The following is an 18,950-nucleotide window of genomic DNA, read 5'->3' as shown; positions in this document are numbered from 1 at the left end:
CATTAATCACACAAAAAACACTCACGGTAAGAAGCTACACCGAGATCGCACAATCCACGGTATCGGGTTGCCACGAGATCACATATCCCATGGAAGATGGTTGCTGATAAGCACCCAAAACTATAATATTAAACCCCGAGAAACATAGCATTTTGGTCAATTATGTGTTTAATAATCATGTAATAATTATATTTTCGTACTTTTGCAGGTTTCCGCAGTTAACGTGAATATGATAATAAAACATGCATCGAAGTACGGGAATACTAGAATTCTTGAAGTTTTCCCACTCAACCCCAGTGAAGCCCAACAAAGCCTGACTAGAGCCGAAGTTTCCAAAGGAACAAAACCAGTGCAGAACGAGTCCACATATAAAGAAGCAGCACACTTCCGAAGCTCACATCTTCCAAACCTGGATGCCGACTTCGGCTAGTGAACTGCCAGAGCAACCAGGGCGACAAACTCTATACAAGGACAGAAAGTTCTAAAGATGCCAAAATCGGTGCCGCTACTAGACACACCACGTGGACCCACTCTACGGGCCTAAAAGGCATGACGAGTCAGCTTAGGCAGGTGGCAAGTGGTGGTCACAATTGTGTGCCACCTTACAAAAGGAAAAGACACATACCAATTCAATGTTTGAATTGAATTGTGCAAAGGACAAAACATAAGGTACAAAAAGACAAAGAACCAAATTAATTCATATGAAGCCAAAACTTTCAAAGTTTTGAATGTCTCAATGGGAGAAAAGGACAAAACCAAATTAAATGGTTTCACGAGGGGAGACCATCCTATATATATGAGAGGGGGGGGGGTCTTCAATATTTCTCCATCAACATTTTATGCTTTAGCCTTGCTCATTAGTTAGTTGGCTTTAGTTTATCGTCTGTAGCTTCATTCCAGTAGGTACTTTATATTTCGTCATTTTCTCTTCCAGCAGCTTCAATAATGTAAGTTATTTCTTCTTAATAAAAGTCATTTCTTTTCAAGTTTAATTACTGTCCTGCATTTACTTATTTATTGTATACAACAAGTTTAATTATTCCTCCAATGACCATAATCTAATCCCCCCCCCCTAGGGGGAGGGTTATGTTGCTCGTGTGATAATCCGGATTGACACTTTAATGTTCTAGAATCACTGCTTAGGAATTAGGTGTAGATTATACATCCAGTCCCAAAATGATTGAGACTGTACAAATTTGGAGTGCTGATGCTCCAGAACAGTCTCGCGAGAGACCCAAAATGTCTCACGCGACTCTCTGGTGTCAGACAGCTCTCTAATTTGTCCAGATGATGTAGAATCGAACCAGGAGCTGAAATGATATTCCAAAGATGAAATATTAGCTCAACTCCTTATGCGAGTGCTATGCGACTCAGAGATGCGGCATTTCGCTAGGGATCGATACTCGACGTTGTCTCAGGTTTGTCTATGAACTCGAGACGAATTAGAGCTATAGTGATGTGGTAATATAAACTGTTGAAAAATGATTCTTGCATGAGTATGATTAACCCTCTCCCTGTTTCTCTATCTTTGTTTATTTACATCAAAATCACCGTTATTATTTTACATTATTTTCATTACCGTTAAATTACTTAAACCAACTAAATAACCTAAATTCCTACTCACAAAAAGTTGTAAATCCAGTTGTAAACCTTGCCAAGCCCTAAGGTTTGGATGATCCCTTACTCGACCTATCCTACCAAACCCACGTGAGTAAGGTAACTTGACTAAACGGACGACTATACGGACTTTGGACTTTGGAATTTGGAATTTGGTCTTCGGACTTTGGACTGTGGACCTCGGACTTAAGTATAAAACCAAAACGTGAATTTAACGTTCTATCAAATGGCGCCGTTGCACGCCGAAGGACTCTAGATATTTAAACGTAATAACTGGAATACATCAAACAAAACCCCCTCCCCTACCCCCTCATCTTTTTTATTTCCATTTCTTTTGTGATAGTAACGTGTTACGTACCTATTTGCCCCAACTTTTTCTACTAATAGATATCTGTGAACCAGATCTTGTTTATTTTTATTAGCACAGTCTAAGTATTCCGTAGGAACTTGAAGTACTGAACTGATAAAAGAGTCTCGGACGAGACTAAATTAGTAGTGCATGAGACTAACCTGGAGTATCAACACTCTGGTTTTCAGGTACATGCCACTTTCTTTCTCAGTACTATTTTGGACTCTCTAGTCCTGTTTATACACCATCCAGTAAGTTCACAAGCTCGGGAGTTAATTTGATCGTTATACGAGGAATCGCAGGACGTCAGGTTTCGAATTCTTAAACACCTCAAACTTTGTCGAGGATATTATTTGGTTGTTTGCCATATAACCTGTTTTACTTCTCATGTTTGTGTGTTGGCATGAGAACTCTTTGCATGTAAATGTAGTTAGTCATTACATCTTCACGTTAATACGATTAATATAATTCGAATATATTTGGATATATGCGTAATTTCAAACCACCTGCTTAGAATATTTTTGTATGTGTATATTACATCAATTAATGTACGCGAAATTCATTTGCATGAGTTCGTTCTCGACATTCCCGTAGCTCACATATAGTTGCACGTAGTGGTAGCTATTGATTATTGCATGCGTAGGACATATTTCTATTTCACGTATAAGTAATATAGAGTTGCATGTGTAAACTTCTTGTGTAAAACTAGCATGTGCTAATTGTATGTTTAGTTTCTATTTTGGTATCTATCGTTTTTAATTGCATGTTTCGTAAGCACGTCTCCATAATATATTAATTACGTAAACTAAAAAAATAAAAAAAATTATTAATTAAAAAAAACAAAATAATAAAATTAAAATAATAAAAAAATCCTAATAATAAAAAAATCCTAATAATTAAAATTTCATCATAATCATCTTAATAATACCCCGCAGAATACACCATCATAAATCATCATCTTATTTCATCAGTGTCTAGAAAACTCGAAAGATTGAGGTTGCCTAATTAAGGAACGTGTTAGCACGAACAACCTCTTTTAATTCTCTCAGGTGACCTGGCTGCTGGAATATTCACACGTTATCCTAGCTTACATGCTCAAGTTAGCAACAGCTCAGGAAGACATGCTTCACCTCCCTCCTTCCTTAATTCTAAATCCTCCTGTCATAATTTGTTCTTTATGAGCCTTGAATTAAAACTTGTGTTTGTATGAGACTACGGTCTGGTACTAATAAGGAATTATAGCTTACATATCATCATCGAAAATACAATAAACAACTGCTTAAGTTATCTCCTAGACATAGTTTTTCCTTCGTAAACCAACCTCGTCAAGAATCTCCATTGCCATTATCTCCCTTAATTATGGCCCAGGAAAATCCTACAGTCGAGAAAGCCCTTTCGGATTTCTATACGACCTTACAAGAAAGACCTGCTTCCTGCATTAAACTCGATGAGATTGTAGGAGATTTTCGCATTCCGCCAAACATTTTTGGTTTGTTACCTGTTTACCATGGTCTAGACCATGAAAAACCGTACAATCACCTTCATCGGATGCAACAAGTAGTCACCACTTTCCGCCATCTGACCGTTACCAATGAACAAGTCTTGCTTAGGCTGTTTCCCTTTACCTTAGCTGCTAAAGCTTCAGTTTGGCTCGCAGGCGAAGCGCCGCAATCCATTGACACATGGGCCAAACTCGTACAAGCATTCAAGATAAAGTTCTATACTCAGGAGAAAACTACAGAAATGCTTCAGAAGATTCAATTCTTTCGCCAGAACCCCCAGGAATCCTTTTCGGAAGCATGGAGCAGATTTATTGATCTGCCTCTTGAATGTCCCATCATCAACTCAATATCGCTGTATTAGTCCGTTCATTCTTTAATGGTCTTTCTGACCATCAAAAGGAAATATTAGATATCATGAACGACGGCTATTTCATGGACAAAGGCACTACTAAAGCATACACTTTTCTTGAGAAATAGGCTTCACGAAGCACCCATTGGGGTAACACTGATTCTTCCAGATCTTCTAAAGACACTCCTACCAAAGTTACGTCTATGTTTGAGGTCAAACCCGATCCGGAATTAAAAACTCTGATCGAGTCCCAAAACAAAAAGGTTGATGCTCTTTCGGTTCAAGTAAATGATCAAAAACCCAAACAAGTCATGGCTGCCAACGCTTCCCCATGTCCTCTTTGCTTAAGTCCTGAGCACGCCGATTCTTATTGTCCTTTGGCATACGAGTGCCCTCCCCAACCTTCTGAAGAGGCTTGTGCTTTCAACATTCCTAATGCACCTTGGCGACAACATCCGAATTTGGCTTGGGCCCCCCTTGCCCAACAACAAGCTCCTTTGGGTGTCAACAACGCTCCTGTACGACCACCAGCGAACTATAATTCCTACCGTCAAGGAAATCCTCCGCAATTTCAGCAAGGGCAAGGTCAAACAACACAAATATAGGGTACAAAAACAACCGCAGCCTTGTTCCCACTAATCAAAGATATGGCTACCAAAATCAACCCGTAAACAATAACCGTGAACTTGTTCCTGCTGCTCCACTGGTACAATCCACTGCAGATAAAACAGCTGAAACTTTTCTGACTTACATGAATCAACAGAATCAAATCCTAGCATCTATCCAATAGTCTCTTCAGCTGTTAGCACAGGATAAAAGTCAAAAGGGCATGTTTTCGGGCCAAGCAGTTCCAAACCCTAAGCCCACCAACACTGCCTTTCAACTAAATAATACACCAGGATCTAGTAATCCCAGCCAGGGTGAGGTAAATGCCATCATCACTCTTCGTTCTGGCTAAACCAACGACAATCACATATGTATGCCAGACGTCGAATCGATGGAAGCCGCGGCTGACGTCTTTCCAACTCCTACCTCGCAACCTATAGCTAGCAGACGAAGTTGTTCCTTCCAAATCTACATCCACGTCCATAGGGAAAGACGCCTTTGATCCATATGCGTGATTCCGCCCAAAATCTCCATTCCCTACCCGTTTGGCAAAGAACAAACTGGATGAACATTTCGATGAGATCTGTGAAACCTTTAAAAATATGACCATAAACCTACCTTTTCTAGATGCGCTTAAGCATTTGCCCAAGCATGCCAAGTTTTTGAAAGACATGTGCACCACCAAACGACGTACAAATGTTCCTCAACAAGCCTTCCTCACTGAGCAGTTTCCCTCGATTACTACTACCAATGGTGTGGTTAAATACAAAGAACCAGGTCGACCAACTGTACCATGCACGTTGGGCGACAAGTATACCGCTACCCCACTTCTAGAGCTAGGCGCCAGTGTTAACCTACTTCCCTACTATTTATTTAAGCAGTTAGGTCTTCATGAAATAAAACCTACCAATATGACTCTACAACTCGCAGATCACTCCATCAAGTACCCAAAGAGCATAGTAGAAAACGTCATAGTTAAGGTCCAAGATTTTTACTACCCAGTTGATTTTTTCATTTTAGATACCGAAGTAGCCTGTGACTCTATTCCTATCATTTTGAGACGTCTATTTCTTGTAACTGCTAACGCTATCATCAATTGTCAGGATGGTTCAATGACATTTTCTTTTGGGAACCTTTCTGTCAAAGTCAACGTGTTCAAGTTAATGAAACAATTTCCCGATCTTATAATGGAGAGTGAGATTAGCTTGTTCGATAGTCTGGCACATGAATATTTCAAAAAATCTTTTCCCCCAGATGAGGTACACCAATTTCTTTCTTTTGATAATCCTGAGTTTGACGATGACTCGTATATTAAGGATGTCCACACATTATTAGAGTCAGTACCACTATTTGACCCTACTACTGCATTGCTATCTGATTCAGAAGAACCAAACTCGCTCTTTTCTATTGAAGAGACGGCCCCTCACGAATCCTTGATCCCCACTCCTCCAACTCTAGATTTAAAACCTCTACCCTCTTATTTGAAGTATGTGCATCTCGATCCCGATGGTAGTCACCCTATAATAATTTCTTCTCACTTGACTACCGACGAAGAAGTACGTTTGATTCGTGTCATTCGTGAACACTGCTCCACTACCGGATGGTCCTTAGATGATATCAAAGGAATAGACCCTAGTGTATGCACACATCACATACATCTGGATGACGACTCAAAGACATTGCGAGAACCGCAACGTCACCTTAACCCCGCCATGAAAGAGGTGGTGAGGGAGGAAGTTTTACGTTTACTTGATGCGGGTATCATATACCCTATCTCTGATAGTGACTGGGTTAGCCGTATCCATGTTGTTCCCAAAAAGTCCGGCATTCAAGTTGTACAAAATGAAAATGGTGAATGCATCTCCACTCGCATTCCATTAAAATAGAGAATTTGCATTGACTATCGCAAACTTAATGCTAGAACACGTAAATATCACTTCCCTCTCCCATTCATTGACTAGATGCTAGAACGTTTAGCCGGTCATGCTTACTACTATTTTCTTGATGGCTATTCCGGCTACTTCCAAATTGACATCGATCCCGCCGATCAAGAAAAGACAACTTTCACATGTCCTTTTAGAACTTTTGCATACAGACGAATGCCTTTTGGTCTTTGCAATGCCCCAGGCACCTTCCAATGCTGCATGCTTCACATTTTCAGTGATATGGTGGAACGTTATATGGAAGTCTTCATGGATGACTTTTCCATTTATGGAAATTCCTTTGACGACTGCCTATCCAACCTTTCTAAAGTGTTAACGCGTTGCGAAGAGAAAAATCTGGTACTTAATTGGGAGAAGTGTCATTTCATGGTTACCAAAGGATTTGTTATAGGTCATATTGTTTTGAAAGACGGGATAGAGGTGGATAAAGCTAAAATTGTTAAAATTGCTTTGCTACCTTTCCCACGAATAGTTCGTGATATCCGTGCCTTTTTAGGCCATGCTGGGTTTTACAGGCGATTCATTCAGGATTTTTCTAAAGTTGCTCGACCCTTAACCAATCTCTTGCTTAAGGATGCGGTATTCGACTTCAATTTCAATTACAAACAAGCGTTTGAAACTCTAAAAACCGCTCTGACTACTGCTCCTATCGTTCAACCCCCTGATTGGTCTCAACCATTCGAACTGATGTGTGATGCTATCGACTTTGCTATTGGCACCGTACTAGGCCAACGACGTGATGACAAACCCATTGTCATTTACTACGCTAGTAAAACTCTTAATGACACTCAACGTAATTACATAACAACTGAGAAAGAGTTCCTAGCTGTTGTCTATGCTTTGGATAAGTTTCTTCCTTACCTAGCTGGATCATCCACCATCGTATATACTTACCATGCCGCACTACGGTACTTTTTTTTTTGGTAGGCAAGCGGGGTTTTTAACGAGGTCCCCTACCCCTTCATTAAAGAAATAAATAGTAACTGAGCAGTTTACAATCTCACATATTCTATGCCAATGGCATCCTTATATACAATCTTCCTAGTATCCTCTGAAAATGAGCTAGGGATTATATCAACATTCCTCACATTGGGTACATTATCAGCTAATGCATCAACCAATTTATTCGTTTCCCTATACACATGAATTATATTAAACTGCTCCAAGTGTCTCACCAGCTCTTCAATGCTCCGGATTAGCTTCCTTGCGTGCCATGGGTACTTCCCTTTTGTGTTCATGAATGAGACGACATTCATTGAGTCTGTCCTTGCTTCAATTCGCTGTATACCTTGCTGCCTTGTCATTTCTAGCCCTTTTTCCAATCCTTGTAGTTCGATCATGGCAATGCTGCGATGTTCTGACTTTCCTTTAGTTGCCGCGATAACTTCTCCCTTGTCTGTTCGAATAACTGCTGCCCATCCTCCCAGGTATCCTTGTAAGGTCCCATCGGTGTTTAACACATGTAGAGCAGCTTCAGTTTTCTCCCATCTGCATATCTTTTTCACTTTTTCCCTTTCTTTAATCCTCACACTCCAGGTGCTGCTAAGAAATTCCAGCTCCCTTCCTGGCTCCATAGCTACTCTTAGCGACTGCAGTTTAATTCTTGCATCATTAAAGATCAAGTTCGCAACCTGTTATGCTGTGTTCTTCTTGTTCTAAAAAATTCTCCCATTTCGCTCCCTCCAAATCCAATATATCATCCCATTCCACACCAGCTTCATTACGTCTTGCTTAAACCCCTTCCCTTTTGTGATTTGTATAACCCATTCCATCTCATTCATCCATGTTGTTGCCCTTCCTCCTCACAGATCCGGTTTTTTTGTAGCAGATTTGCCCATATGAATTGGCTATAGTAGCATTCGAAAAACAGATGCTCTTCATTCTCCACTTCTCGCCAACATAGTATACACACATCTGACTGTACCTTCCCCCATTCTCGCATCTTACTAAGTGTTTTGAGAGCTCCTTGCACTGCCATCCAACTGATGAATGAGTGTCTCGGTATCCGATTAGCATACCACACCAGCTGGTGCCAATGAGTATTTGCTTTCATATTTTTAACATGATGGTAGGTGTCTCTCATGTTGTAATTCCCTCGTTCTGACACAGACCATATGACTTTGTCTTCTCCCCCTGTTATATCCACCACTTCTTCCATTTTCATGACAATGTCAGGCATGTGTCTTCTAATACGCTGCGGCACTTTCCACTCTCTATTCTCTATGAACTTTGAAACTTTTGCATTCAAATTACCTGTGGAGTCGTATAAAAGAGTCTGCGGAAACAACCTTTTGAGAATCTCAGCTGGGTGCCAAGGGTCTAACAGAACCTTGTATTTTGACTGTCTCCTATTTGGTGCATCACAATACCCTTTCCTTCCGTTATGTTTTTTAGTATTCCCCTCCAGCTGCAAGAGCAGTCCATTGGTATAGCCATATGTCAGAAGTCTTTCTTTTTTATGAGGTTCTTCTTAACCCATTGTACCCATAGTGTCTTCTTATTGCTGACCACATTCCAGAGGTGCCTTAAGTTAGCTGCTACATTCACTGCTGCAATGTCTCGCACTCCCAAACCCCTTTCTTCAAAAGGGTGGCAGACCCTTTCCCATGATATCAATGCATGAGAGGTAGCACAATCAGGCCCAGTCCACAGAAAGTTCCTGCACAATCTATTAATATCCTCAATGATACTTTGCGATAACATAAAACATGAAGCCCAGTACATACTTATGTTGTTCAAAACTGCCTTGACTAGCTGTAGCCTTCCCGCATAAGATAAAGATTTACCTTTCCATGATTGTATTCTGGTTGCCACTTTAGAAATTAATGGTGCACAATCAATGGAAGTTAATCTTGTTGTAATAAGCGGCAGCCCGAGATATTTCACAGGAAGTGTTCCTTTCTGAAACTGAATAACACTTTGAATATCATCACATCTATTGTCCTCCAGGCCTGCAAAAAAGAGTGAACTCTTTTCTATGTTGACTTCTAATCCCGTGCATTTGTTAAAGATCTCCAAAGTATTTCTCAGAGAAGCAGCTGTTCCAGGATCCCCATGCATGAGAGCTATTAGATCATTGGCGAATGATAAATGAGTGATAATGGGATCATGACATCTGTAATGCAGCTTAAAAGATCCATCTCGTACAGTTTGCATCATTAATTCATGAAACAAGTCCATGACTAGTACAAACAAATACGGGGATATAGGGCCACCTTGTCGGATTCCTCTCTTGCTCTTGAAATATCCATATGGCGCCCCATTTATCATGATAGAAAATACTGGGGTTTCAATACACACCTTGATCCACCCAATAAACTTAGCAGGTACTCCAATTCTTTGCAGAGAGAATAGTACTGCTTCCCATCTCAGAGAGTCATAAGCCTTTCTTAGATCAATTTTTGCAACACATCTTGGTGGTCCGCCCTTTCTGTGATAATTATGAAGTAGTTCATGTGATAGAAGTATATTGTCCTGGATGTTTCTTCCCGGTATGAAGGCTGATTGATCATCTGCAACCACTATAGGTATGAAATCTTTCATCCTGTTGGTTAAAATCTTCGTAATGCATTTATAAATGACCCCACAACAAGCAATAGGTCTGTAATCATTCAATGATTTTGGGCTACAATTTTTTGGGATTAAAGTAATGCATGTAGCATTCACTTCTTGAAGCATTCTATCAGATGTAAAGAAATTTTTTATGGCTTTAATAAAGTCCTCACCGATGATTTTCCATGTAGCCTTGAAGAATAGAGACGAGAATCCATCGCCCCGTGTGCTTTTTTCACTGCTTATGTTCGATAATGCTTGAATAATCTCATTCCTTGATATTTATGTAGCAAGCTTCTCCTTCATACCTTCATTAATCTCTTGCTTTGGTGGCATTGCATTGAACACAGCGAAATCCAGCTCTGGGATTTGAGCTGGTCCATACAGAGCTTTATAAGAATCTGCACATTCGCTTCCGATCTCATTTACATCATCTAGAATCTTCCCATTAACATCTTCAACACACGTGATTCTGTTCATTACTCTCCTCGCCTGTGTAGATTTAAAGAAGTAACTCGTGTTGTTGTCTCCAAGAACTATGGTCTGGTCCCTTGATTTCTGCCTGTGGAAACTCTCTTCAGATTTTGAAGCTTGCACAAACTTTGTGAGTGCTACTCTTTCCGAAGTGATAATCTGTGCATTCAAAGGGTCGCCTTGTAAGGATGTCTGCCATTTATCAAGTTCTCGATTCAAAGGGTCGCCTTGTAAGGATAATCTGTACATTTCCTGTCTTCTCTTTGTTCCACTCTATCAGTGCTGCCTTGACATGTTTGAGTTTCTTCATTACCATATACATTGGATTGCCCACCACTGTCTCTTCCCAAGCTTTCTCCACTACTCGCATAAACCCATCCTTTTTTACCCAGTAGTTATAGAACTTGAAGCCTTTTCTCTTCTGGTTCCTCTACTTAACTGAGTAGACCACCATGGCTGAATGATCTGAGGTGGCTCCTGGGTTTAGAAATTTAGCCTCATAGTCACTAAACTCCCGAATCCATTCATCATTTCCCATTACTCTGTCTAGCTTGCTGCATATTCGATTTACTCGTCTATTAGACCATGTCATAAAGTTCCCTCTGTATTTGATATCTACCAAACTTGCACTGGTCACACAGTGAGGCAAATCAATAAAATGAAATGGTCTCACATCTGCCCCTCCAACTCTTTCTTGAGAATTCAAGATTGAGTTATAATCTCCAAGAAGAATCCATGGTTTTGTTATAATGTATGACAAATCAATTAATCTGCTCCACAATCTCCTTCTTGAGCTGTGATCAGAACTGGCATATATAATAGTAACATTAAACTCCTTACCAGTAGTGGTTAATACCTCCATTGTAATGCATTGTTCATCGATTTGTACATTCGTCACAGAGCACCTTTTAGGATCCCAACAGACCCAAATCCTCCCCAACTCGTTATATGTATAGTTACTGGCACATTGCCATTGATAGAAGCATTTATTAACTATGTCATCCATCTTATCTTGCTTAACTTGAGTTTCAATTAGCCCCATCAGACTCACATCATACTTTCGAATCAAATCCCTAACTTCCACATGTTTAAATGATTGGTTAAACCCTCTCATATTCCAACAAGATAGATTTATCATTTAAAGGGGGGTGCGTGTGTTAAGGGACCACTCTTGGTACCTTTTTTTACCACCAGCTTTGCTGCAGACGCTGTTACTTTGGCCTGTGTTGTATCATTGCTTTCTACCATCTCTTCATTTCCTTCAGTGTCCATAAGCAAATGCTTATACCTATTATCTCCATGCATGAGTTGCAGACGTGTACTCATAGTCCCATCAGTCTCTAATCCACCCTTTTGTTTCTCTGCCACCACCAATTCACAAAATCCCCCTGTCTCCCCTTTTCTCAACTTCCCTTTCTACATTCCTTGCTCTGCAATTGTTTTTCCTTACTCGCGAAAAAGGATGCGAAACAGCGATTGTTCCGCTGGATCCTTCTCTTGCAAGAATTTACCATGGAAATCAAAGACAAAAAAGGAACAGAAAATATCGTGGTCGACCATTTATCAAGGCTGGTTGGTGACATTGATAGTGATTCTGAAGCCATATGTGATTCTTTCCCAGATGAATATTTGCACTCCATTTTCTCCTCTCCATGGCACGCGAATATCGTTAACTACCTAGTTACTGAGAAAGTTCCTTCCTCTTGGTCACGTCTTGATCGTAAAAAGTTTTTATCCACTGTAAAATTTTATTTCTAGGATGACCCCTACCTCTTTAAGTATTGTTTCGACCAACTCATTCGTCGCAGCATTCCCGACTGGGAGCACACCGGCGTATTATATTTTTGCCATGAACAATCTTGCGGCAGTCATTTCAATGGGAAGAAAACTGTGGCCAAGGTGTTACAATGTGGTTTTTACTGGCCTACCCTTTTTCGCGATGCACACAAACATTGCATAGCTTGCATTCGTTGTCAGCACCTAGGTCGAATTACCAAACGCAATATGATGCCCCTAAATCCTATCTTAATTGTGGAAATTTTTGATGTTTGGGGCATTGATTTTATGGGACCCTTCCCTATTTCTCTAGGTTTTCTCTACATTCTACTCGTTGTAGACTATGTGTCCAAATGGATTGAGACACTCGCATGTCGCTCAAATGACCATAAGACTGTTGTGAAATTTGTAAAAGAAAACATTTTCTCTCATTTTGGTGTCCCCAAAGCTATCATCAGTGATGGAGGTACACATTTTTGTAATAAAATTTTTGGGTTTTTAATGATGAAATATTGAGTTACTCACAAAGTTGCTACTCCATATCACCCACAAATGAGTGGCAAAGTGGAAGTCTCCAACAAAGAGATAAAGTCTATTTTGGAGAAAACTATCAATCCATCAAGAAAAGACTGGTCTCTCCGCTTATCGGATGTCTTGTGGGCATACCGAATAGCAATTAAGACACCTATCGGGATGTCTCTTTACCGCATTGTTTTTGGAAAACATTGTCATCTGCCAGTTGAACTTGAGCATCGTGCCCTTTGGGCCATCAAAAGCCCCAATTATAATATCAACACGGCAGGCGAGAAGCGAAAACTGTAATTAAATGAGCTTGAGGAGATTCGGAATGATGCTTATGATATCTCGAAATCCTACAAAGCTAATATGAAAAGAGTGCACGACAAGCACATTTTGCGTAAAGATTTCAAAATTGGCCAAATTTTTTTATTGTACAACTCCAAATTACACATTTTTCCTGGTAAATTGAAAACACGATGGTCTGGTCCTTTCATTGTATCAGCTGTGACCCATTATGGGGCAATCTCTTATCTTAATGGACAAGATAACATCGAATTTCAAGTAAATGGACAATGCCTCAAACATTACCACGAATTACGCTCCCCAAATGTTGAATAGACTCTTCTTCAGGATCCGGTCTACATAGACTAGATGTTTTGTTTGGCGTACTCAATCTTGTTTCTGTAGAGGGTACGCCATTTTGGTAGTCGGGCCATCTTCTATTTTATGATCTCAAAAGTTTTTTGAAGTGTATGGTTGCAAGCGCCGGAACCGTAGTCCAAAAAAACTCTATTTTAGAACTGAGTATAAATGTCTTCTGCAACACGAGCAAACGTTCCTGCTAGTAAACGCTGGGTACCAAAAATTTCACCTCTTTCCTTCTCTTCCCTTTTCTACTCTCTGCCTCGCGAACTTCAGCTAATCATTTGGTGTAAGTCTCACCCATCACGAATAGGTAATGGTCGCAGTACTTTTGCTCGTAAACGACGTGCGCGAAGGATGGGGTGGTGTATGCATTGTCAAACACCTTTCTGTCCAGGTCTTGACTTCTTATCCGATACTAGCCAGTATAAGGTATACTTTTGTCTGACACCAGCTGCGCAGGATAAACTTCGACACCGCGCCGTTTCTCCCATGGGTTGGGAATCGTCTTGAGAATCTGACGTTAAAAGACTCATAACGTCTTGAGAATCTGACATTAAAAGACTCGATTCCTCTTGAGGATCTGACGTTAAAAGACCCACCTTGTAGATATGTATATATTATTACCTTTAAAAAATTCCCCGTGCATTAAGTTGTGCACATAGAGATTCGTGTTCAACCTTGGATGTTGCATACTTGGAACACGTACGTGCAATGGATTCCACCAGACCAACCCCTAGCATTGGTTACTTTAAGTTCCCTTTGGGGCGGTTTGATGATAGTCGTATGTAATAAGGGCAATATTATTAGACCGTAGCGTGCACGGTCCAGGATGGTACCGTCCTGCCCCTAACCCCATAATACATAGAGGTAAAGCCACAGTCTAGCTGGATTGGGTTCGCTCCAAAGTCGACATGATAGTTGCCTATGAATTTAGATGGTGACTTTTCTGGACATTCAGTGTTCTTCACGTAAATCTCTTTTATATATAAATAAAAACTCTGTTTATAAATAAAACACCCCCCTTCTTTTCAAAAACTTTTGTGACCTTTGAGAATGACTCATATAATTGGATGATATTTTTCGTGTCGATCATTTTGATATCTCATTCATCCAATTCAGAGTCCGAACGAGTCATGGGTGAGCGTTTAGATTTTTTTAGGCTTAAATTGGGCTTTAGGCTTGATTTGGGCTTCAGAAATTTTTTGGGCCCAACCAAATCTCGTTATTCTCAGCCCATTTAAACCCAAGACAACCATCCCACGTGTCACCATTTCGTTTTTCTTCTTCCCCATAATCCGTATCTTGTTCCCTCTCGATTTAGTCTCGCACGAGACAGGCCCACATTATATCCAGGTCTCGCGCGCGACCACCACAGCTCCGAATCCAATTCCCTTTCGTCAGCAACTCCAAATTCTCCCCCTCATCTTAAATCAATATCCATCCTCTTCATTCGATCAGCAATGGCCGGAAATAGGCGGATTTCGGTGGAGAAATTTTTTGGTTCCCTATTTGAAAATGGGATGTTTGCTCCATTCTTCGATACGGAAATACACTCTAGAGGATGGGAGTACTTGTTGTATGCCAATGGCGGGTTATATTCAAAGGATTTGGTGATGAAATTTTATGATAATAGTAGCTTTAATGGCGACCATTTTTGGGTTACCGTCAATGGTGTGCGCCACGAAGTCACACCCGTTTTGATCTCCAGGATAACGGGCATACCTCTGGTCGACCACGTACTGACTCAGCAGCAGTCCGTGTACCCACGGACTTACGACCTAATGCTCAACACGCTAATCGAGGGCGAGTATAATATGGATGGGAAATGCACGTATCGTATTTCGGTGTGACGAAACCGGTGGCGATGACTCAATGGTCGGGACGAACGTCATTGGCACCTTGAAAATACCGGACATCAACAAGACATTCCTCCACCTACTCTGGATCCTACAGGAGCACAAGGGTAACTTCTGCATAGTTACCTTTCTTTTTGATATCATTACGCATGCCACTCTCAGGTCAGCCCCTCTTGCCGTTCTTGTAACCAAAGTTATGATTAATTTGGGTTTCCTGTCTGCCACCCCGTTACTCCTTATGCCACTATATGAGAATATGCTTGTGTTCAAGAAATGCATACTGGTCCCATGGGAACCCACAGCACCAATGGCAGTTGAGCACGCTAACGTAGGTCCATCTTACCCACCCTTCTATGATGAGACTACTATGAGTAAGATAAGCCATCCTATGGATGCCTTACATGCTATGAACAGTGGCATGAGAGATATGTACACTCACCAGGTATCGATGAAACATACCTTGGGCGAGTTAAGGACAGATATGACCACTTGCCACGAGTCGCTGATAGACAGCATGGGCGAATTTCAGCAGGAAATGCGAGCTTCCATGAATGCATTTCAGGACCAAATGACTACTCGCTAGAACCAGTTCCAGCGAATGCTCATGGCGAACCAGCATCAGTTTCAAGCTCAGGTGATGGATACTTTAGGTGATATTCAGGAGCAGTTAGCCTCCATAGGAGCTTGTCCTACATGCCGTCGCAGGACTCATGGTTCTTCTTCTACAGCCCCTAAGGATTTTTCTGCAGCCCCTGAGGATTCTTAGTAGCCAGTTATTTTCCCGGTCTTGTATATTATTTATGTCGGATATTTTATTTACGTATTTGCATTTTTATTTTCCAACCTAGGATGTCTGTTATTTCCTACATGTTCCAAAATTTCTGCCTTGTCAAATAGTATATTAGTTATCTCCAATATTATATTATATAGGTAGAAACATTTATAATAATATTAGTAATAATAATTTATGTAGATATATATAAAAATATATACATATATATTTTTAACGTCACACTTAACGACAAATTTTACTGTAAACCAACGTTTTGCAAAACGGTCATGAAATTGCATCCTAAAAACGGTCAGAAAACGTTCAAGAAATCACATCCAAAAACGGTCAGAAAACGACTCAATTTTCTTTCTATAAAAATGCACAATACATCCTTCACATTCACTCCTTTCATCTTCTTCCCTCTATACTTCTTATTCTAAATATAATTTTTTAGTTCGCTACAAATTTCAAGCTTCATGGATGCACTAGAAAAGTTTGAGCAGCAGTAGATTGAATATGCTACTCAAGTCTTTATTCTCGATTGTTTTATTATAGTAATGTTGTTAATGTGGCATATAGTCCTATCTAATATTTAAGTTTGTATTTTATTTCTTATGTCATTATGGTGTATTTTCACATCTCTGTATGTTGTTACATCTTATTGTGATATTATATCTACATCTTCCTTGTCCTTCTACTTACGCTATTTACGTAAAAAAAAAAAAAAAAAAAAAAAAAGGGGCACTCCTTGTAGTCACATGCCCCATTCTTCCCATTTACACTACATCCACTTTTACGCCATGTTTCAGAAGACACACGTGGTCTAACTACCCTGTGACACCTCGATTTGTATTTTCTGCATCTTCGGATTGGTGCCTATTTATAGCAAGGATAGACACCTCTAAAAATTCAACTTCCCCTTTCCACTAAATTTTCTTCACCAATCCATCTTTAGTGGCCCTCACTCGAATTTTCGTGCCCGAGCAAAATTTTATGGAAAATTTCCAAAACGGTCTTTTTCATCTTTTTATTTTGACACAGAAATTTGACGTCGAGGATAGTTCCTTCTATTACATCATAAGAAGGCATTTTATTCCAGAGAATTGGTCCTGCTAATCTATAAACACGATTATTTCTAAAACGGGCAATTCTTCGTCCGTACAAACGGATGCGAGCGTGAATTGACTATGGAAATCATCTCTGAGGTACTTCAAATTCCCATTAAGAACCAGGGGGTACACCTTCAGGATTCACCATTCGACAATATCAGGCATCTGATGTTTGCAACTATCCTTCATGGCGTATACAACTGGAAAAACCGTATTATTTATCAGCGATCCTTGCAAAGAAACCAATTATCTGTGATCCAATGGCTAGCTCATAATGTGCTCGGCACATCTAAGACTTCCGAAATAACAAAACCCCTCCTCCATCTACTTTGGGTCTTGCAGACTAATTGCAATGATTTTTGCATTATTAAATTTCTCTGGAACGCTATCGCACGTGCCAGGAAAAAGGCAGCTCCTTTGCCAACCATTGTGACACTTATCATGATGCGTTGAGGTTTTTCTATTGCTACTCCTAATACACCTCTCAGAACAGCTAACATTCTCACCATTCACTCAGTTTGTAGGAACGGTTTCTGGAATCCCGACGTTGCAAAGAACCATGTCGGTGCAGAAACCGACGAAGCTTGTTCCCCTGACAACATCTTCACTGAAAATGCATTATGCAACATATTTAATCCTATGGAAGGCCTTCGTTTAATTCAACAAGGACTGATGACATTATACAAACGTCAGAACATTATCATCACCAGTCTTCTTGAATTTCACGACCTGCGGACAATACAAGAAGAGGAACAAACACAATTCTTGCACAGCCACAACCAGTTCTTGGCAAATCACACTCTCATAATGGAGAACCACGCCGAGATTTACCAGACACAGAGCGAAATGTTGCAACGGGCTGTTGCACGGATTAACGGCATCGAGAATCTTATAAATGAATTTCTCTCACAAAAGGACCCTCGCCGTTACTTGGGCCCATGACATAATTTAAATTTTGCAATTTTATATTCTTTGTCATTTTCTTTTTAGTTTTTAAATATAGTGCAATTTTCCTATGATAAATAAATGTAATTTGTTTTAATTAGTCATTTCCATCGTATTCTCATTTTTGTTCATCTTTGTCTACAGGTAGTATCTTTCTTCACACGTCTTCTACAATGACATCTCCAAAGATTATTCCAGAATAATCTTTCCATTCGTTGTTGAATTCTCCTACATATGGACATCTTTTCAGAGACTTCATCACCCGAGTTGGTTGGAACTCCTTGATACTACACCCTGAGCAGACGTACTCTCCAGGTTTGGCAACTTATTTTTACAATCATATGGAGGATCTACTTGCTGATGGTTTCGTGTAGAACGGATTTGCAATCCGTATTGGTAACAACCGCCACCCTTTTTAAGAGCCAGCAGTTGCTATGGCTTTCAACCTTCCTCCTTTTCAGCCATATATCCCCATTTAATACATGATTGAAAACAACTTTAATGACTATTCTTGGGAAAATTTTGCCGCCCGTTATAGCGATGGCCTTGCCCAAGTCATTGAACGTGCAGAAGCTGGTCGATGGCCAGACAACACTATTCCACTAGCCAGTATGACCATGAATGTTGGAACTGCCATGTTATTTATTCTTCTAAACATCATGGGGGATTGACATTTTTCCACTGCCTCATAATCAACTTGTAAGACGTTCCATGCCCTGGCTCAGCAATATATCGCCTTCGACATCACAGACCTAGTAATTGAGAACTTTAAGAGGGCTCGGTCTTTTCGACAACACTATATCCCTTTACCAGTTACAGCATGCAGGATAATGAGGACGTACTTCCCATAGTTTGCGGCCACATTTCAGGACTGGGTAAAAGTAGACTCTATGTGTCCAACAAACAAGATAATTCGTTCATTGTGATTTTGGGCAT

General features: G+C 40.2%; 1 protein-coding gene across 1 annotated transcript; it reads right to left on the bottom strand.

Annotated features, from left to right (window-relative positions):
• Positions 1 to 7,358: 7,358 nt before the first annotated feature.
• On the bottom strand, positions 7,359 to 9,909 carry LOC147515956 (uncharacterized). Its single transcript, XM_086593113.1, has 3 exons — positions 8,851 to 9,909; positions 8,291 to 8,773; positions 7,359 to 7,955 (listed from the first exon to the last, which is right to left on the bottom strand). The coding sequence occupies exons 1-3, from the start codon at positions 9,907 to 9,909 to the stop codon at positions 7,359 to 7,361; spliced, it is 2,139 nt and encodes a 712-aa protein (XP_086449239.1).
• Positions 9,910 to 18,950: the final 9,041 nt, after the last annotated feature.

This window comes from Coptis chinensis, chromosome 2, assembly GCF_015680905.1.
Source record: "Coptis chinensis isolate HL-2020 chromosome 2, ASM1568090v1, whole genome shotgun sequence".
NCBI lineage: Eukaryota > Viridiplantae > Streptophyta > Magnoliopsida > Ranunculales > Ranunculaceae > Coptis > Coptis chinensis.
This window is presented reverse-complemented; position numbering and strand designations above follow the sequence as displayed.